This window comes from Pelodiscus sinensis, chromosome 2, assembly GCF_052426305.1.
Source record: "Pelodiscus sinensis isolate ZL-2025 chromosome 2, ASM5242630v1, whole genome shotgun sequence".
In the NCBI taxonomy this organism is placed as follows: Eukaryota; Metazoa; Chordata; order Testudines; family Trionychidae; genus Pelodiscus; species Pelodiscus sinensis.
Genome location: NC_143053.1, coordinates 251378368 through 251401008, shown reverse-complemented (window position 1 = coordinate 251401008; position 22641 = coordinate 251378368). Strand labels below are relative to the sequence as shown.

General features: G+C 46.7%; 1 protein-coding gene across 3 annotated transcripts in view; it reads left to right on the top strand.

Moving 5' to 3' along the window:
• CRHR2 (corticotropin releasing hormone receptor 2) overlaps positions 1-22641 on the top strand; it is a 274002-nt gene that overhangs the window by 227293 nt on the left and 24068 nt on the right. For all 3 annotated transcript variants that reach the window (XM_075922873.2, XM_075922874.2, XM_006120580.5), the window contains 3 exons: positions 7847-7932; positions 14693-14828; positions 18835-18876. In XM_075922873.2, the coding sequence (XP_075778988.1) occupies positions 7847-7932; positions 14693-14828; positions 18835-18876 (264 nt within the window). The remainder of the gene's footprint in view (positions 1-7846; positions 7933-14692; positions 14829-18834; positions 18877-22641) is intronic.

Below are 22641 nucleotides of genomic sequence, written 5' to 3'. Positions count from 1 at the left end.
CATGTTGGGTATTTTTTGTGAAACTATCTCGCAGTCCTAGAATCGAGGTGCCTGCTGATAGCACACAATATTGACTGTGAGAATCATGTGGTCCCTCTGCATCCAATCATAGTGCTGCTACGGTTCAGTCAGCACCCCCTGCAAATTCTAGGTATGCCAGCATAGTGAGCAAAACTGCCCTATCCTGAGAGACCATCTTGGTTATGACAATTTTGCATCACACTCAAATGGAGGGTTACTCAGGCTGCCCACTCACTAGCCTAGATTACCCATTGCTGTTTCAGTCATCCATGGTAGTAGCAATAAATAAAGCATGTGTTAACAACATGTATTGCCAATGTTCCTTATTACAAAGCTGCAAAGTTATACCGAGATACCAAACAAATGTTGTATTAAAACATATGACACCAATACTCCTGGGATATAGAAACAGCTGGAGAACCTATTATGAACTAGAAAAAGATATTAAACTGCCTGCATAGTATTGATTTTGCCGCAAAGGGTCTCAAGGAAACATTTTTGCAAGTAAGCTATTTATAATAATTATTCTTAGGTAGAAAGGAACTTGGAGGGGAGGGTTGAGACATAAATGAATAGATGACAATGCACATGCTGGAAATCTACACCATCTAGACTATTGGGAATGGAAGGCAAGAGGGAAATCACACAATTACAATATTGCTGGAATGTGTAGGCACTGCAGGGAAATAATTCTGTTTTAGAAATCTTACACTAAATCTTTTTTTTAATCTTAGAGAAGCTGAAACATCCGTCACTATTATTTACATGGGGCCATAGGGGGATCTGGTTGGTTACAAGAGGTAGACAAGTTGCAAATGTAATACACTGGCTTTGAATGTTTTAAGTCTCCTTTTGGCTGGATGAAAGCCGACTGTACACCCAGAGCTGATGGAGCGATTCCTGCATTTCAAATGGCAGTGTGCTGTGCGAACAATCCCGGGATCTGTCTCCACTGGTGAGGCTGGTGTCTGTATGTCTCAGGCCAATCACTGTGGGAGAAATGTACAAGGTGAGGGATATGCCCAAGGATATAGCATCAGAATAGGATTAAAACTATGTTTTACATAAGAACGGCCAAAATGAGTCAGACCAAAGGCCCATCTAGCCCAGTCTCCTGTCTGCTGACAGTGGACAATGCCAGGTGCCCCAGAGGGAGGGAACACAACAGGTAATCCTCACGTGATCCCTCTCCTGTCACCCATTTCCAGACAAACAGAGGCTCGGGACACTATTCCTACCCATTCCTACCCTAATAGCCATTGATGGACCTAACCTCTCCATGAATCTATCTAGCTCTTTTTTGAACTCTGTTAAAGTCCTTGTCTTCACAACATCCTCTGGCAAGGAGTTCCACAGGTTGACTGTGCACTGAGGGAAGAAAAACTTCCTTTTGTTTGTTTTAAACCTGCTACCTATTAATTTCATTTGGTGACCCCTAGTTCTTATATTGTGGGAATAAATAAATAACTTTTCCTTACTCACTTTCTCCATACCTGTCATGATTTTATAGACCTCTATCATATCCCCCCTTAGTCTCCTCTTTTCTAAACTGAAAAGTCCCAGTCTTTTTAATCTCTCTTCATATGGGACCCATGCCAAACTCCTAACCATTTTTGTTGCCCTTTTCTGAACCTTTTCCAGGTAATTTTCCTACCTCCTAGTCTTGTGCCAACCACAGAAGTCCCTGCAGCTGATTTCTTTTTCCCATTTGCACTATTTACGTAACTGTGTGTGTGTGTGTGTGTGTGTGTGTGTGTGCGCGCGCACACAACTCCCCGTGTGCTTTCATATTGCAGTGGTCTGGAGGGAAAAGCACTGACTCCATTTTAGAGGCGGCTGTGCAGAGGCCTACTGTGCCATACCCCAGGTCACACAGTAATGGCCCATCAGCATTTCGATTTCAGAAATGTGATTTGTGCATGGGTTTGTGGAAGTCCCTCTTCACATTTTTTCAGTGAACCCCTCAATATCGAGCAAGGATGGGCACAAAACTTGATCACATAACTTCGAAACAGTAGCCAGTTGATCCCATTTCGGTGCAGTTTTTTGGACTCCGCACCTGGCATCATTCCACAGACTAGCCTCTGGTTGCTGAAGTTTTACCCAGGTGTATGATGCAGTTGCCAAAGGCCATGTCTACACCGTAAGCTGGAGGGCTGAGTCCTGTGCCTGCCTGCACATGCTTACCCTAGCTCTCATGGAGCAAGCAGGAGCACAAAGAACAATGCAGCCACGATAGCACAGGTAGCAGTAGTGAAGGCTAAGCCATATCTTCACTGCTGCTACAGAGACCACACTGCTATTTATGCTCCTGCTAGCCTAATGAGAGTAAGGGAAACAGGCAGGAAATAGGCAGGGCACTGCTGCCCCTAGCTTTTAGCACAGATATAGGCAAAATGTGTATTGTGACCCCTCTCCCTTCCCATGCCAAGCTGTGCTGCAAAATCCATAAGGAGGATTTCAGACCTGGAAGCAAAGCTGTTTGTTTATGCTGCCTGCCCCAGGGCATGAGGTGCTGTGACACACAGTGAATGGTGCTAGATAGGCTATTATCAATACTGTGAAATATAAGCACCAGGTCTTCATAGTGTACCAAAGGAAACAAGATTGAAATGTACAATGCAAATGAGAATCACCCATAGACCTATTGCAGGATAAGCTGGGGGGAGCAATAATGTTTAACTCATGAGTGTCTCTATTTTGTGTCATAGCCAACATCAATCACATCGTTAGTGCTCAATAATTAATAATAAATGAATAAGAGCTAGTCTGATTTATACCATTGGAGGGATCTGGCCTTTGGAATGTCACCCATTATTATCAACCAGGAGAAAGGCTTTAACCATCCTTTCCATTATGAAGTTGAAAACATGTCATGTAAACGCAAATGGAAAAGATACCAAGCCAGATACAAATCACGCGGCCTGTCAGTTCTCTCAAATGTCCATGCATGGAACTGTCATGTGGCTATATATCAGGGCTGTCCAGTTCTGAGATGAATTGATTTGTCGATGCGGAGCTATAGAAATAGGTACATCCTTCCGGTATAACTTTGCTCTTTGCTAGATAAGGCTTAACAGCAAATTTCTCATTCCCTTTCCAAGCAGATATTCTTTCTTCATTTGCTGATATGTAATAAATAGCTGGGGCCAGTTCTTCTATGAGTGTAATTCAGCATAGTTCCAACAAAGTAAATAGCACTCTTCTGATTTTCACTAGTTGAAGAATTGGCTCCATAGTTCCGTCAAAGTTAACATGCTTTTTTGGGTAGCCTGCAGAATATTGTTCCAGACCCAGCACTTAGGGTATGTCTTTCAGTAGAGCTACCTCAGTTGATCTGCATCAGGTTTCTTCTAGTCCTGGCATGAGCAGCCACACTTCAAAATCCTACCAAAGTTACTGTGTCCCTACTGGTGTTGCGCTCTCCCATGTATGCCACTAGCACTTCTGGGGGCTCATCCCCTGATTCTTAGCACTGCACTAAACTGAGTTGCTCTCTGGTTCCCAGGAGACAGTTTGTCCTTCTGAGCATGCGTGGAGAATTGTATGAAAGCACTGGAGGACCATCAGTGTAAGACTGACTTAGCCCGTGCCCACACTGCAAACTGGTCAGGATACCAGTCCAAATGAAAGGAGCACTCGGGCTGTACCACCACCCCAGCTAGTTACGGTTGAAAGTACTTCCAGACTTGGGTAGAGGGTTATGGGTGTATGGAGGGGGGAAGGTTTTAGAGGCAACCCCCAAGTAATGGCCAGGACATAACTCTGCATGAAGACAGCCCCTCAGAGATGATCACAATCTGCTTTCCACGATGGAGTAACAATTTGGAACTCTTATAAAGCATGTCAAAGACTTTCTGAAAATCCAAGTACTCTGTATGGATGGCGGTCAGCCTTCTCCACACACTTGCTGACTTTCTCAAATAATTTAAATAGATTGATTGAGGCATGATTCCCCTCTCCAAAAGCCATATTGACTCTTCCTCGACAAATTATGTACATGCCATGTGTCTGATCATTCTGTTCTTTGCTATCATTTCTACTAGTTTGCCCAATATTGAAGTTAAGCTCATTGGTCTGTGATTTTCTATATCGCCTCTGGAACCCTTTTGAAAAACCAGCACTATATTAGCTACCTTCCAGTCTCCTGATACAGAGACTTGCTTCAACAACAGGTTACCTACAACAGTTGGGAGTTTGACATTTGAGTTCCTTTAGAATTTTTGGGTGAATACCAGCTGGTCCTGGCAACATTGCTGTTTAATTTATCAGTTTGTTCTAAAACCTCTTCTGTTGACACATCAATATCAGCATGGGACGGTACGTCAGCTCTGTCACCCAAAAATAATTGTTCTGATGGGGGAATCTTCCCCACGTTTTCTGAAGTGAAGGCTGATGCAAAGAATTAATTTAGTTTCTCTGCAATGTCTTAGTCTTCTCTGAGAGCTCCTTTCCAGGGTATGGACCAGTGCTCATGTTGTACTCCGCCCCCGCCTCTCCCCCCTCCCCGTCAGTGTCCAACCCATGCTGGGGAAGCTAATGATCCAACCAGCAAACCAATTTTGGTGATGAATCTATTTAAAGTATGTTGCACACATGCTGCCATCAGCATCTTTGTCTTCTAGTGACCCCACTGCTTGCTTGGCAGGCTTCCTGCTTCTGATGTGCTTTCAACAATTGTTACTGCTAGTAGTTGTGTCATTAACAAGTTGCTTCTCAAATTCTTTCTTAGCCTTCCTTATTATACTTCACCTGCCAGACTTCATGCTCCTTCCAATTATCCTCAATAAGTTTTGACTTCCAAATTTTAAAGGATGCCTTTTTGCATCTCAGGGCATCCATTACTCTGCTGCTTAGCCATGGTGGCATTCTTTTGCTCCTCTGATTGTCTTTTCTGGTATGGGATATATATTTAGTTTGAGCTTCTGTTGTTATGGAGTTTTTTTAATAGCTCCCACACTGCTTGCAGGCATATAATCATAAAACACTAGAACTGGAAGGGACCTCGAGAAGTCATCAAGTCCAGTCCCCTGCATTCAACCCATGTGATGGCTCCTTCTAATTTCCATCTAACAAGCATATTTCTCTTTGCATAGTTCCCTTTTTAAAGATAAATGTTACCACGGCAGGGGTGTTTTTGGAAAAACATAACAAACAACAAATAGTCTGGTAGCACTTTAACGATTAGCAAAACATGTGGATGGTATCATGAGCTTTTGTGGGCACAGCCCACTTCTTCAGATGACCGGAGTGTTGGAAGTCTTATTTCCCTCCTACATGGATGTTAAATTCAATACATTATGGTTGCTGTTACCAAGCAATTCAGCACAATTAGTTCTCGGATCAGATTCTTTGCGCCTTTGTAGACTAAATCAAGAATTGCCTCTCCAGAACCAGTGGCACCAAAAAGCCGTCATTAATGGAATCTAGAAGTTTTATCTTTGCATTATGCCCTGAGGTTAAAGTTGCCCAATCAATACGAGCATACTTCAAATCAGCCATTATTATTATGCTTTCTGCTTCTCTGGTCCTCTAATCTCCTTGAGTATTTCACAATCGCTGTTATCATAGCAGTCAAGTATTATTCAGTAGCGTGTTCCTGCTGCTAGGTTCTTTTTATTCAAATATGGAATTTCTGTGCATAGCGATTCTGTGTATTACCGGTTTTTACGTATGTCCTATCAGAGTGATGTCTGTGCACTCCTGGTAATATTTTCAAAAGTGACTTAGGGTATGTCTACACTGCACACTAAGTCCAGGCTTTGACTCAGGTTTCACACTGCTTCCATCCATACACCACTCTATCCAACTTGATTCAACAAACATTCAGGAGCCTGGTTCTAGGGCCCTGCTAACGGGATGGGTTGGAGCCCCAGTCCTGCTGAGATTGTGGGTTAGCACAGCAGAGACCCCCTAGGTCCAGCAATTGTAAGCTGAGTTTTTCAATGCAGTGTGGACACTTAACCCCCGCCTTGGGAATTCTGAGTCCACAAGCCTGGAACCCACCGCTCTACATTTGCAATGCAGTGTAGACACACCCTGTGTGACTTAGGCGCCTCAGTCCCATTTGTAAAAGTGACTTAGGCACTCTTGAGCATGAAAATTGAACTAACAAATGTAGAACAATGTACAAAAATAAGTGCATGCACAACTAACACAATGCTGGCTTGGCCTGGGAGGGCTGCGGAACATGCTCTGTGAGGGAGTTTGGGTCTGGAAGAGAGCTTGGGACAGGCTTTCAAGTGCAGGAGAAGCTTGGGGGTGCCGGATGCGGGCACTCACCTCCAGCGGTCCCCGCAAGAGGCTCCATGTCCCTTCTGTTGCTGGCAGAGGTGCAGCCAAGTGGCTTTACAGGCATACTGCCTCCATCCTCCCTCCCCGAGCAGACTGGGGCTCCCAGTCCATTGGCCAGGAGCAGCAGCCAATGGGAGCTTCAGGGGGGTGGCACCTGCAGATGGAGGCAGCATGCCTGCTTGCAACGGAGCCTCCTGCCATGCCTCCACCATGAACAGTGGGGACAGGGAGCTGCTTTTGGGGGCTGCTAGAGGTGAGTGCCTGTCCTCCAACCAGCACTCCCGAGTCCCTCCCGTGCCCCAACCCCTGCCAGACCCAACCCCCCTTCCAGATCCTGTTCTCCACAGCCCCTCCTATGCCCCAGCCTCCTCCACCTCACCCCTGTTCTCCAAACCCCTCCCTCTTAGTTAATCGACATTTTCAATGTACCCCCCCATTCCTCCTGCATGCTGGGTAAAAGGCCTTTTACCATAAGTGACCAGAATTTTCAGGGGTGCTGACCATCTATAGCTCCTAGTGATGTCATTGGACTCCTACACATTCACACAGCTCCCTCATTGCCCTTCAAAACCCTTCATCTCCCCTCGCCTTTGCTGCCGTGCCTACAAAAACTTGGTGACGGTTAGGCAGCTGGCATGCCAAGATCACTGCCCATGACGCTAATTGGGGCTGTCATTGTTTCCTTGTGTTCCCTCATTTGTTTGTCTCCATCTGTTGTGTCTTGTCTAATGTTTGGCTCACAGGCTGTCTGGGACAGGGACTGTTATAGAGTTTAAATCCAGAAGAGATTGACAGACTATCTAGTCTAATCTGACAGGCCACCAAACACCACCCAGCCAATAAGCCAACAACCAAACTCAGATCAAAGTAGTACAGCCTTCAGGAGACTACCCCATTGTGTGCCACAAACAGAGGAAAGGAGACTCAGGTGTACCAATGCCTCAGGCCCCTGCAATGGCATGGCATTAACAAGACAGACCCAGAAGATCCTGCGCCCATGGTAGGCATGCCACATGCAGCCCATCGGGGTTCAATGTGTGCCCCACATGACATTTTGTTTACTGTCAACCACATGCAGGGTTGCCAGATTCCATCCAAGTTGTTTTTTTCCTACCAGCATTGCTAAAGAGGCACGCACCTATAGCCAAGGTAAACGAAGGGAGGTGCATGCTGTTTGCGCACAACATGGCGAGGGTCGGGCGCTCCCTCTGCATCCAATCACAGCACTGCTCTGGTTCAGTTGGCACCGCCCGCAAATTCTAGGTATACAAGCATAGTGAGCAATACTGCCCTATCCCAGGAGACCCTCTTGGTTATGACAGCCTTGCGGCCCACTGAAGGAGGGTTGCTCGTGTGGCCTACTCACTAGTCTAGACCTCCTCAAGGTCTCTGCCAATCCGAGCAGATAGAAAATTCCTTTCACTTCAGTTGGAGTCAGGCTCACTGTCTATGATTATTCATGTCTCTTCTCAGTATGCCTCATCATTTTACGACCGTTTTAGCTCACTGATCTTTTCTTTGCCTTTTCCAGATAAATTTTGTATTTCTGTTTAACATCGTTAGGATTTTAATGACAAAACTGAGAGCGTCGACCACTTCAGAGACAATACAGTACAGGTAAGTTGACCAGTGCCTTTTACAATTGTTACAAGAAATGTTCTGACCTTCTCTGTGCAGGGTGTACATGTTGGGGTGTTATTCATTAGCTACCTAAGAGGCTGCATACTCCGCTACTTGCCCTAACATTGCGCTATGTTTGTATTTTGGGACTGTACACGTAGGCTGCATAGCTGATACTCCTTATTATTTAGGCATGCTCTGCTAGGGCCCAAAATGATTTTTAAAGCACATCTACGGAAAATGTGTGTGTATTCTTGCACCCATTCCATTTACTCCTGCCATTGGGATATATGGGCAGATAGATTTGTGCTGCTTCAACTCCTAACCTGTTTACATGCTTCAGGGTGCTCATATGTCTCTGCTGTGCCTATGCAAACATATCTATTGAAGAATTTGGCCCATTGTCACTACCTAGTTCTGCCTGGTATAAAAAATGATACATCCAGAAAGCTACTTTTCCCTCTGTAACATATGGTTGGGAGGAGAGCATTTAACTACCTGTTTCAAAATATACCACAACAGCTGTGCAAATGACATTTTTCTGTAATCTGTTACACTGACGAGTAGAATATTTATGGATCTTAGTTGATGGAAATGTAAAAATGCACAACCTGTACCAAATTGCCTCTCCGTGCATGCCCATAATTTTGTGCATGCATGTAATAATACTTTGCTAAATCAGTGGTTGATGTGCAGGCGCAAATTTGGGTCCCTGTGGTATGTTCCTAAATTCCCAGCGAAGGCAATAGGAGTTTGAGGGAAATAAGGAGCATAGCACTAGGTCATCTTCTTGAGTCCACTAATCAAGTAGGTGGACCCAGAAATGTTTCAGTTTGTGACCACAGATTACTGTACATCCCAATGCCGTAAGCACCTGGAAGGAAATGCCGACTTGGAACACCTTGCAAGACCAAAGTACTGGACTATGTAGCACTTTAAAGACTAACGAGATGGTTTATTAGATGATGAGCTTTCGTGGGCCAGACCCACTTCCTCAGATCAAATAGTGGAAGAAAATAGTCACAACCATATATACCAAAGGATACAATTTTAAAAAAAGGTAACACACATGAAAAGGACAAATCACATTTCAGAACAGAAGCGGGATGCGGGGGGGGGGGGGGGGGGCGATAATTATCACCTCTAATACCATTAGCTCACAGACACTTACCTTCCCCCCGCCCCCCGCATCCCCCTTCTGTTCTGAAATGTGATTTGTCCTTTTCATATGTGTTCCCCTTTTTTAAAATTGTATCCTTTGGTATATATGGTTGTGACTATTTTCTTCCACTATTTGATCTGAGGAAGTGGGTCTGGCCCACGAAAGCTCATCATCTAATAAACCATCTCGTTAGTCTTTAAAGTGCTACATAGTCCTGTATTTTGTTTCCGCTACCCCAGACTAACATGGCTGCATTGCTATCACTATTCTACTTGCAAGACCAGGCCTTTAGAGTGCGGCGTGAGAGCTTGTATGGTCATGCAGGTCTCCTGAGCTCTGCTATCTTTTTAGGGCAGGCACAGCTGGGACTCCTCAAGTCAGCTGGCACTAGTGTGTGAAATCTCAGGTACCCCAGTTGAGTGCTAAGCCCTGAAATCTGTAAGTCTGTGGCTTGGAAGGGAGCTTTGCCTCTTTGCCTAAAGAGCATGACTTTGGTGTCTGGTCCACTGCTTTCCTGTTGCTTCTGTCCATGAAACCTGGTTTCAGGATGAGCTGTGAGGTTAATACATTGGCATGATGCTCTTGCTTCAATCCCCTTCTCTCTGCTCTCTGTGACAGAAAAAAAATCTGGTTTTTTTGCTCAAGCCTCGTGCAATGCTACCTAAAAAGGGGAAACGACTAAAATCTTGGCTCCTTGTTCTCCTGGGGGTGAACGTTGGGTCATGTCCAAACATTCCCAAACAGCCTGAATAAGAGGAGCTGGTTTACTCCCTGCACATGTAGTGGGAATTAGGTTTTTGTCCCAAACTGTTTCCTTAGAACATCATAGAATACTAGAACTGGAACGGACATTCAGAGTCATCAAGTCCAGCCCCTAGTCCTCACGGCAGGACCAAGTACCATTTAGACCAAGGCTACTCAACTTTGGAAGTTCTGGGGGCCACAATGATCTCACAGCGCATGCCAAAAGCCACAATTTAAGTGTGGTTGCATATACATGCAAATATATGCAAATAGCGTCTTTCACACTGACGGGCACCTCCTCCCTATGGGCTAGAAACGCCGACACCCTGTACCCGTCTGTTCCAGCCAGCCCGTCCACTTGCGACTTTCAACGCTCATCCTGCCTGGGAGACATCTCGCCGTTGTGGAGTGTGTTCCCATTGAGACCATGTTCAAAGGATCCCACCTGCAGGCCACGTGTTGAGCCCTGCATAAACCCAAACCACACCGTGTTGAGTAGCCCTGATCCAGACCCCCCCGACAGGTGTCTGTCTAACATGCTCTTCAATTTCTCCAGTGATGGAGATTCCACAACCTCCCCAGGCAATGTATTCCAGTGTTTAACCACAAGAAGACTAGGAACTACATGTGAAAGCAGCAGCACCACTGTTTCCCCCTGGTTTTGAAACTGGGATCTTTCGCATGGTAGACAGTCTGATAACCATGACACCCCAGAAACCAACACTTGTACTGTACGGAAACCAAGCTGCTTCTGCGCACCCTAGATAAAAAAAAAAAAATTCAGTTTCATCCAACCCTCATGCAGTGTATCAGGGGACCCTCGTGTTTCAGCTCATCTTTTGAACCTAACAGAAGTATCATCATATCGGAAACTGCCCTTATTACACGGTTTGGCAGCTGTGGGTTGAAAACACTGTCTAGCACTCTGGCCGGCATTGTTTCCTTGTGCTCCCTGTCTGTAGCCAGAGGACTGGTCTGAGACATAGAGACTGGGTTGCTAAGCCTGGCCTGCTGGGTGACCTTGGGCAAGTTACCCTTCCCCTCTGTGCCTCAGTTTCCCCATCTGTAAAAGAGGCACATGATCCTTTGTAAAGCGTGCAGAAATTTACTGATGACAAGTACAGTAAAACTCCAGTGGTCCGGCATCCAATGGTCCGGCATTCCTGATAGTCTGGCACCATCTGGAACCTGGAAGTGCTCCAGGCAGCCGGACAATTGGAGCTGGTCTGCCCCCGGCTACCCCGAGTCAGCCACTGGTCAGTTTCAGCAGCGTCTGACTTGGGGAAGTCTGGGGCAGAGCAGCTAGGGTGCTACCGGGTGGGTCCCGCAGTGACGAGGGGCGCATCCCCCCCCACTCCACCCCAGACCCCTCATAGCCCCCCCTTTTGATAATCCGGCATATCTGATCATCTGGCACCCCCTGGATCTTAAAGGTGCTGGATTATCGGAAGTTTACTGTACTATGGCAGAGCGAGGTATGATTATTGCTGTCTGCCTGTTGTTTCTGTTCTTACACTTGGCACTTTGGGGGCTGTCTGTTTGTTCTCTGTACAGCACCCAGGGGGGCTCTGTTCCATGACTAGAGCTCCTACATCCTACTACCATGCAAGTAACATCTAATTGTATTGCTCCAATAGTCACTTAAGCTTCAGACTGCCCCATATGTGTATGGTTTATTGGATACGTGGCAGCTCCTAGAGGCCTTAGCCAGCTCTGTGGTGCTAGGTGCTGTACAGACATACACCAAAGAGACAGCCCCTGCCCTGAAACACTTACAATCGAAGTATAAGATGAGAAACAGCCGGTGGATGCAACAAACAGGCAGGAGCAGCAGGCCCAGTGTGAGGATACTTGACTCACTAGTCCAGAAAAGACTTGCAAGGTATTAGCTGGGCTCGGGCTTCTTGCTCATGCGGCTGGAAAGTGGGTCAGAGAGCGTGAGCGAGAGACGCCGCAGCGGAGGGAATGAATGCAGCCAGCTGGCCCGTGTGTCCCTGCAGCGCCACGCTGGGCTCAGAAGGCAGCGTTGGCTGCCAGGGATTGGCGGTGTGATCAAACGCCTTCCACAGGGCGCCTCTCCCACACGTTCGTTGCCAGGAACTTGAGGCGCCGCCGTTAGCAGCAGCAGCTGACAGAAAAGCCGCAGGGCACTTCATAAGCTGGTGCTGAGACCGTTGTTCCCCTGACCCCTGCTACTCTCAGCTCACACTGCACTGCCAGAAATTGGGATAGGCAGATAACTTCTTGCTTGCCGGATCAGGGAGGGGCTTGGCACCCTTTTCCTTTCTATTATTTCCCTTCCTTTCCACTGAGAAATAGCCAGGGGTTACTCTTATTTTCTTCTCATTCCTTTTTTTTTTTCTTTTTTTTTTTTTTGCATTTCCCAGAGGCAAGGGAGCATGCCATCGACCTGACCTCCTCTTATACTCTTATCCTTTTGCCTTCTGTTTCTCTTCAGTTCATTTATGAGGACTCTGTAGACACAGAGGGATGCCTGGCTGGTTAAGTGCGAGTTTAAGCTGCAACAGCAAAGGGAAGGATTTTACCTGTCTCCTGGAAGACAATAATCCAGCATCTGTCCATATCAATTGGAATTGCAGGGCAAGATTAGGCATTAACCTGTGATTTTAATCCATTGGAACCTAGTTTCCCCAGTTTAGCCCAAATGTCCCTGAAATCAAAGAGCAGAAGGATGATTCTAATCCTTGTTTCAGGAATCTTAGGGATATGGAGGCCAAATTCCTCCCTGGAGTAGAGGAGGTGAGAGGAAAAAAGTGATTAATGCACTAGATTGGGGCTTCCTGGCTCTGCCAGGCAGATGGGCAACATAAGAACATGAGCACAGCCAGACTGAGTCAGACCAAAGACCCATCTAGCCCAGTATCCTGTCTGCTGACAGTGGCCAATGCCAGATGCCCCAGAGGGAGTGAACAGAACAGGGAATCATCAAGTGATCCCTCTCCTGTCATCCATTTCCAGCCTCTGACTATCAGAGGCCAGGGACACCATTCCTACCCATCCTGGATAATAACCATTGATGGACTTAACCACCATGAATTTATCTAGTTCTTTTTTGAATCCTATTAAAGTCCTGGTCTTCATGACATCCTCTGGCAAAGAGTTCCACAGGTTAACTATGCGCTGTGTGAAGAAAAACTTCTTGTTTGTTTTAAACCTGCTACTTATTCATTTCATTTGGTGACCCCTAGTTCTTATGTTATGGTAAGACACTTAATCTCTCTATGCTTTGGTCCCTACATGGTAAGGGAGAATGACACCAGCTCCCTTATGCCTCCTGCAAGGAGTTTTACAGGATCTATCGAAAAAGGCTTTCTTTCTCCACAGATCCCCCTCTAGACAGCCACTTTTTGCCAACAAAGTGCTGAGTCGGCAAAACACGGTGGCCATTTTTATGCAAATTAGGCATAGGATATTTGAATCCCTGCCTCATTTGCAATGTCGAACTGCCTAATCTGCATCCCTCTGCCGACAGAGAGATGCAGTCTAGACATACCCAGTTATTTTCATCTTTATGAGTGCAGCACCTCCCAAACAACTGAATGAAACTTGCCTTTTAGTTGAGTGATTTACCAGTCTCAGAACGAGTCAAAAGGCCTGTTTCAAGATAGGCCCTGCACTAGTCACCGATACAGTGGTATGAAGACAGCATCTTACTCCTGACGTCTGCTGGGAAGAGTCACAATCGCGTTTTGTTTTCAAAACCCCTATCAGCTGTGCAAATCCAACCTGGCTGTTAAATTTACACTCTTTCATCTCCCTTTCATGTTACAATTATAAATCAGTAATTTCTTGTTGCTTAATTAGCTAGCAGACTGGAAATGACATTAATCACAGTGCAACGTTGCTGGGATAGACTGACTGTAATTTGATCATGTCACAAGAACCTCACCACCACAAATCATTTCACAGCTTGATGCCAACTTCCTTTAAATATCACAGTGGTATATTCCAGTCGGTTCACAGACCGTTTAGGAATCGTTCCTAAAAATACACATCGCTCAAAATATGGGACTAGAGCCAAACCCCTCCTCCCACCAACTCCTCTGGACTTCAAAGTAGTTTTGATCCAGAAGTCAATCAAGTTTTGAATTGCTAGCAACATGGAACCCCTTTGAATTTGCAAGGTGTGTACAGTCGCAGAAGACAGGAAACACGCCATAGAGTAATATGCACTTGTTTGTACGTCCTTACAGTTCATTTTCCAGCACTGAGAAGGTGAGCAGAAGCACTGGTATCAATGCTTGTAGAATAGCAATAGAAATGTAGCCATGTTAGTCTGGTCTTGCTGAAACAAATAACCCATCTTGTTAGTCTTTAAAGTGCTGCATAGTCCTGTCTTTTGGTAGCAATGCAGCTTTCCTGACACCCCCTAGAAGAGAGAATCCAGCCACAAAATACTTCCTTGCTGCCAGGATGGCTTGTTGATCTTCATCATTGCTCCCCCTGGTGTGAAACCAGGCAGGAGAGCAGCCTCGTGTGCATGTCTAAGGCAGGAACTGATGAGGAGGAAAAACATGGAGGTGGCCTGGAGGCAGGGAGACCTGGATTTTTGAGGGGAATTTGGGATGTGAAGTGGGGGCTGATGATGCATGGAGGGCAGGAGAGTCTGTTGGGAAAAGACGGGAAGATTATTCTGATCTCATACCAGTTGAGCACCGGTTGTGACTCCAATGAGCATTGTGGAGTCACGTCTGGTTTCAGCTGGTGTCAGGCCTCCTCTCTCTGGTTCTCCATTGTAGCTGCCTGTGGGTGAGTGGGTCTCTGAGGGTTACATACCTCAGCCTGGCTTTCGTCTCCTTGTAACGCTTCCTCTCTGCTTGCACTCGGCAGGAAAGCAGTAAAGGCGACATTAGTCCTCCTGCCTCTCCTGGGCATCACCTACATGCTGTTCTTTGTCAACCCAGGCGAAGATGATATTTCCCAGATAGTCTTCATCTACTTCAATTCCTTCTTGCAGTCTTTTCAGGTAGGCGAAAATGCTTAATTGCATTCTAGGGCACTGCTAGAGGGATCCTCAGTGCTCTTAGCTGTGAAGCTTGGGGCAACGAGAGCCCCTTTGTAGAAATAACTAGCTAAACAGGTTGGCTTAGCGTCTACGCTCATTGATACAGGGGCTGTCTTTTGCTTCTGTTTGTACCGGGCCTAGCGGAATGAGACCCCTTGCTCCATGCTGGGGCAGGTAGGTGCCATTGCAATACGTGTAACTAATCATTTTCTTTTCATGTTTGTTTCAAGTGATTTCTGGTTGTACGTAGTGTGTCACACATGGCGGAGACCCCTGCCAGAGAGACAGGACTTTATTTGATCAAGAGTTTTGCTGTACTAGTCAGTGTCCTGCCCCACCTCACGTGCAGTGGCATGGGCTCTAATCTGAAGTAGAACATCCCAAACTTGTTGCTAAGTGGAGCATGTGTAATGTCAAGAGGCGGAATCAAACCTGGGACCTCTGGACCTTAGTGCAGGAGCCTCTACAGCAGGGGTGGCCAATCTGTGGCTTGTGAGCCGCATGCGGCACTTCAAAGAAAAATTGCGGCACCCACACTGCGGCTCACAGTTCTTGAAGGGGCAATGTCTGCTCTGTTCTTAAAAGGGCAAATTGGGGTTTTGGGGGGGGGGTTGCTTGACCAAACACAAAACAGCTTTTTTCCCCTCAGCTCTTTGCACTGTATCCACCACTATTCTGGCTTTTCATCTGTAACGGGTTGGCCACCCCAGCTCTACAGCTTGAGCTAAAAGCCAGCGGGTGCTCAGCTGAGGCTGTCGAAGAAATTCATTTTCTCAGTATGTGGCCTAAGTGCCACTACATGGGATGGTGAACCGCACCTAGTATGTGTGTGCACCCCTGTTGCTGAAGTCAGTGGGAGTTTTGCCATGACTGTGACAGCACCAGGAATCGGGTTTGAATGCGCAATGAGCAGTAGTAAGAGCTCTCTGGGGCAAGCACACGGACTCTTCAAATTTAGACGTGTCATTCTCCTTCCTGAATAGACACCTGCATTCTGGATTGCCAATGACTTCCAAGGGAGCTGGGTCAGTCCCTAATGCAGGGGTACAGCCAAGAACAGCAGGGCAGATACATGTAGCAGTAGTTGGGAACGGCAGCTGAAGGGTGGGGTCTAGGACTGTGAGGGTACATCTAAACTACATGGCTCCGTCGACAGAGCCATGTAGATTAGTGTACTCAAAAAAGGGAAATGAAGCGGCGATTTAAATAATCGCCTCTTCATTTACATAAAATGGCCACCGCGCTGTTACGATCAGCTGTTTGGCGGCACGGCGTCGTAGTCTGAATGCTCCATGGTTGACAAGGGAAACCCTTGTCGACTGCCCCAGTAAACCTCATTCTACAAGGCATAACGGGGCGGTCGACAAGGGATTCCCTTGTTGACCGCGGAGTGTCCAACTACCGCGCCATGCCGCCAAACAGCTGATCGGCACGGCGCGGCAGCCATTTTGATGTAAATGAAGTGGCAATTATTTAAATCACCACTTAATTTCCCTATGTCTAGAAACCTCATCTACATGGTTCCGTCGACGGAGCTATGTAGTCTAGACATACCCTGAGTTCTAAAAGCTTTCTGACATGGACAATTATTTCATATTTGGAGCTGAAGCTCGAAGTGACTCTCCAGTATCAGAAGCACAAAAGCAAAGAAGAAAACCAGCCCATTTAAGCTGTGAAAGGGGAGATTTTGTACCTATGCAATAAGATGTACTACATTTTTCATTGTATAAAATAAACTTTTTTACCAGCTGGAATATTTTACCAGCTCAGGCTTGCTGCCTGCAGAAGAAATGATTGGTTTAGGAAGAGGAGGCTGCAGAGGGCTATGTGAAAGAGAGAACATCAGGGAAATAGGTCTATGCGGTGATATGGAGTGGTACAGCCCATTGCTCAGAGTAAATCTCCATCGTTGCAATAGACAGTATATTTCTCTTTCACGTGCTAGAGGAAGGCTCTGATTCTGTGCAGGCTTCAGTGGGAGTAAGCTGTTGCGGTATAGCCTTTCTGGGCATTCCCTTTGTGGTCAGAATGGGGAACTCAGGCCTTGTTTTCACTCTGTGGAAAATCAACGCTGCTGCGATTGATCTTCCAGAGTTCGATTTAGCGAGTCTAGTTAATACTCACTAAATTGAACTCAGAGGGACCGCCGCCAGCGTCCGGTTCTCCTGCTCTTACAAGGAATAAGCGAAAGCGACAGGAGCATTTGCTCCCTGCTGTGGGGATGCTGCCAAGCTCAGCTGCTGGTGTAACCACTACCAGGTGCATTTGAACTTGGAACATTAAGTTGGGAGCCTCTACAGCTTAGGCTGTAGAGCTCCCTTGTTGTTACTTCTCACTGTAAGTGCCACTGCATGGGACAGTGAACCATACTAGGGCTATGTCTGGACAACATCCCTCTTTCGAAAGAGGGATGTAAATTAGACACATCAAAATTGCAAATGAAGCTGGGATTTGAATTTCCCGTGCTTCATTTGTATAATTGCGTCACGGCATTTTTTGGAAAAACGCTATTTCGAAAGTGAAACCGCGGCCTAAACATGGTTCTTTCGAAAAGAAAAGCCTTTTTCGAAAGATCCTGTAAACCTCATTTTTTGAGGAGTACAAGATCTTTCGCAAAAGACTTTTCTTTTCGAAAGAACCACGTCTAGACCACGGTTTCACTTTCAAAATAGCATTTTTTGAAAAAACGCCGTGGCGCAATTATGCAAACAAAGCGCGGGAAATTCAAATCCCAGCTTCATTTGCAATTTCAGTGTGTCTAATTTACATCCCTCTTTCGAAAGACGTACCCTAGGTGAGTGAGTTATACTGGGTCTAATGTAAAGCTGGCCTTAGGGACATGACCCTCTCCTGGAAAGAGACAAATCATCATAGGCTCTTTGGGTCTGGAACTCACCTCTTTGTTCAGTGTTTTACAGTGCCCTGTGTGGGGGGAGGTGTTCTTTCAGAGGTGAGCCGTGCCCTGCAGGGAAAGAGGCGCAGAGAGGGGCTACCAGGCTTTAGCCATTAAAATCTGGGAGGCACATGACCCTTTTAGGGACATGGTGTAACCCCGTGAGCCCCCCATATGTCTCCTATTTGTCTAGCTCCATGACTGTGTCTCCTAGGTGCTACAGCAATACCGATAAAGAATAACAATAGTAGCTGAGACAATAAAAGGGATTTAAAATACTGCTGTAAAAATGTATATTATCTGCTGCGCCCTGCATTAGGGGCCTTTATCCTGCAATAGCAGGTGGTCTAATAAGTGTTTTCCATTTGCAGTGTCAATGATCACATACATATGGGTGAAATCCTGGGCCCATTGAAATCAACAGAAGCTTTTAAATTGACTCCAGCTGGGCAAGGAATTTACCCTATGTCTCTAGATCAGTTCTCTCTAATGCATTCTGATTTATTAAGGGTGGTATTTTTACCACCCGACTGGTCATTCCCGGCATAATTCCGCCAAAATCAGGGGGTCTGCTTGCGGAGTAAAGACCACCGAACACAAACAAATAGCAAAGGTGTGATTTTAGCTTTAATCTATGCAGCACAGGCAATAATTGTGGGGAAACATGGCATGATCTGCTGTAGCACAGTCTAGCCACCCCACTACAAGTCCACGTGTGACTGGGTATACACTCAAGTTGCTAGTTTGCCAGATGTGCCTATCCATGAGAGAATCACATCTCTGTGGCTGCAGACTCTAACCCTTTCTGGGTCCCATATTCTGTGAGTAGCAATGGAGCTCTGCTAGTAAGTGCCCTTTAATATGACTCTGGCATAGAGGCAGACTCTAAGGAAGTTTACTGAAATGCAGCCGTCTTCCTCCAAGAGCAGGACTGGCAAACATACCTGGGTGGTGTGCTTCTGTCCGGTGTTGTGACAGGGCAACACTGGAGCACATCCACACTCACTATTCTGCATGTTTCGCTATGCTTGGATCAAATAAAGATCTAATAACGATTCCCTTTATTTCTTCCAGGGTTTCTTTGTGTCAGTATTTTACTGCTTCTTGAATGGCGAGGTAAGTAGCATCCTATGCTGCTGGTGCGATTAATTATCATAAAGTGTAAGCTGTTTGAGTGTCTGAAATGAAGTGCACTTGCACTGCCTTGCATTCACATCACCTTGGGTATCTAGAAGACATCTCTACTGATGTGCTTCTGACCTCTACAGCCCACTACGTGAAAGCTCTTTGCTTACAGCACCTTTCTCAAGCAGAGGTTGACACCTTAATGCAACATTGACATACCTACCGATGATCATTTTTGTTCTTCACTTGAATAATTCATTGAATTTTACTCCCTGTGGGTATGTCTACACTACCCTCCTAGTTCGAACTAGGAGGGTAATGTATGCATGCACTTGCTAATGAAGCCCGGGATTTGAATTTCCCGGGCTTCATTAGCATAAGCGGGGAGCCGCCATTTTTAAATCCCCGCTGCTTCGAACCCCGTGTAGCGCGGCTACACGGGGCTCGAACTAGGTAGTTCGGACTAGGGTGCCTATTCCGAACTACCGGTACTCCTCGTTTCACGAGGAGTAACGGTAGTTCGGAATAGGACCCTAGTCCGAACTACCTAGTTCGAGCCCCGTGTAGCCGCGCTACACGGGGTTCGAAGCAGCGGGGATTTAAAAATGGCGGCTCCCCGCTTATGCTAATGAAGCCCGGGAAATTCAAATCCCGGGCTTCATTAGCAAGTGCGGTATGCATACATTACCCCGCTAGTTCGAACTAGCGGGGTAGTGTAGACATACCCTGTCTGACTTCAATGCTTGTTCAGTAGATGCCTGTTTATTTAATTATGATTCAGGATCTTTTTTACAACGCATTGGCTAAGAGTCCACATACATGACGGTACATTTTGCACCCTAACTGAACAGGTCTGGTGGTCTTTCTTATCCAGGATTCTTTCTCTGAGTGGTCTGTACCAAATGCTTCAGAGGCTGAGAACAGCCTGAAGAACAAGGGGACAGCCCCTAATGAGCAATTGTGGAATAAGCTGCCCATACAGGAAGTTGCTTACTAACTCCTATCCACTAGCAGTTGATTTAGGTCCTGCAATATGAGGGTTTATAGCCCTTCTCCATTTTTTTTAATGCTGATAGGTAGAACTGAGCCTGGGACCTCGGTGCATGAACCTCTACTGCTTGTGGTAAACACCAGGGCTATGTCTCCACTACGCATTGTTGCACAGTAAGATATGCAAATGAGGCACAGAGATGACTATCGCCGTGCCTCATTTGCATACCAGATGAGCAGCCATTTTTGCAGCACGGGCTTTTGCGCAAGAAGGAGCTGTCTACTCTGCTCCCTCTTGCGCAAAAAAACCCCTCTTGCGCAGAGCTGTTCTTCCTGAAAATAAGCAGCGGAACAGCTCTGCGCAAGAGGTATTTTTTGTGCAAGAGGGAGTAGTGTAGACAGCTCCTTCTTGCGCAAAAGCCTGTGCTGCAGCTCATTAGGTATGCAAATGAGGCGCGGCAATATTTGTCCCTGCGCCTCATTTGCATATCTTATTGCGCAACAATGCGCAGTGTAGACATAGCCCCGTTGACTCAGCTAGGGCTGTAGAGCAAACTCATTCTCTCTCTCTGTAAGTGATCTAAGTGCTACTACATGGGACAGTGAACCACACCCAGTAGGCGTATGGGTTACACTTACTCTGTGGATGATGTCTTTAGTTGTATTAATGTGTATTCCTTTACAGAATACAGCCAAGTTCCTGGCCTCAGTGACATCCTGTGGTAATGAGTTCCACAGATTAATTATGCATCGTACATAACAATATAGCTTTCTATGACTATGGGGCCAAATAGGACATTATTGCTGCTGTTGCACAGGGCAAATTTTCCAGGGGCCCCAATGTTCTCATCCCCGCAGTAAAGAAACAGAGGCTGAAATCTGTCCCACTGATTTAATCCAACGCCTCAGACTCTCATTGATCGGTGCACTCCATTCCCACACTTTGCATGTCCTGGTAGCTTCTACTCTATGGACTTGAGCAGGAGCCTGGGGGCAGTCCTGATGGTAGTTTGTTTCAGCAGCTTAGTCAGGGGATATTTCCGTTGCCTTGGAGTGGGAGCAGGGATGGGCGATCCGGGCAGCTGCCCAAGGTGCCAACCGATGGGGGGCGCCTGATGGCAGCTGTAAGGGGCCCCCCCAGCACCGCGGCAGCCCCCCCCAACCCCACGGCAGCCCCCCCCAATCCCCACAGCGCCGACAAGCAGTGCCTTTACCCCCACAGCCGCGGGGCCCTGCACAGCCAGGCGTGGCCCGCCCCAGGCTGCGCGCCAGTAGTGATGACCAGGCCAAGCTGGGCAGTGCATGCACCGTGCGTTCTGGGGGCGGGCCCCGGGTTGCACGCCAGTGGCCGTGGCTGGGCAGCGCATGCACCGTGCGCCCCAGGGGCAGGCCTGCACATGCACCGTGTGCTCCGGGGGTGGGCCCGTGCACCCTAGGGGGGCAGGCTCATGCCCCAGGGGCAGGCCCGCGAATACGCCATGTGCCCAGGGGCGGCGCTGTGCACCCAGGCCCGGGGTGCCAAAATGGCTCGGGCCGGCCCTGGGTGGAAGCAGTATCGCATAGACAAAGATGTAGCTTCACTTTACCAGCGTTCCAGGACGTTTTTCCACTCTATGAGCCAAAATTCACTGCTCCGGTGACACCATTCATTTCAGTGGGCTTACAGCAAAGATGGCCTGGCCCCTAGAAGCACAACTATACACTTTCCTGTATGTCTTGTTGGATGTGTATGGCCAGATCTGGCAGGTTTTCCCAGTCTGTGAATCTCCCAATAATATCTCATCAGTTCTAGGGTCCATATCCGGGTTTCTCTGCATTTGGATGTCTACTGTGTGCCTTGGTTTTGACTGCCTAATGCCCTGTGGGCTTCCTAGTTGCTAAGATGTGATATAGACCAGCTTAGATAAGGACATCGACTTCCACACGGTAAAATGGCACTACAAATAAGAAATGCGCGACATAAGGGTGACAAATGCAAGCTTTTCATTTGCAACAAAGGGCTCGACGCAGAATAACTAACCTAGATATGAGCAGGAATTACAAGTATTAATACTTGCCTGGAAAAACTAGAACCTGCCACATCAGTTGCAGTGTTTTGCAATAGAGTTGCAGCATGCCTCTTTGTGAAGAGAAAGGCTTATCAGAGAGCTAACTTGCCACCTGTGCCCTGCGGGAGGGGCTTAGTTGTCCAACCAGTGTGTGATACACTTTCCCTTCACAGGCAGGCATGTCATGCATCAGATCTTCTCACACCCCTTCTTCCTGTTTGTACAACCCATCTCCAGTCATTTGTGCTTTCTCGCCCTTGACATCACCCAATAAAAAGGCAAATAGTTCAGGCTTCTATTAACTTGAATTGAGTTCCACTGAAACTATTAAAAGGATGTCCCAGATGGGAAGAAACTACCATTCATTGTGCAGCAGAGGGCAGTTCATTAGTTGATTAAAGAATGCATTGTGCTTCAGGTAGGATCACAAATCCACTTGATGGCCTGCACTTTCTATACACCTGTGAGTGCTGAGTCTCTTCCAGTCTATTAAATTACTTAATTCTGTGCACGTCAGCTCATCCTTGATTCTTTATTTTAGTTCCTTTTTTTACTTTCCCTTCTAGATTATCATTTTTACTGCAATCAAAGATGTGCTCACTGGTGGCTCATTTGACTGATATTAATTACATCCTTCATTGGTCTTGTGATGTTGCTGCATCCACCTCTCTTTTCAGCGACCTCTGCTTTAGACCGATATTCTCTGCTGTATCTATGC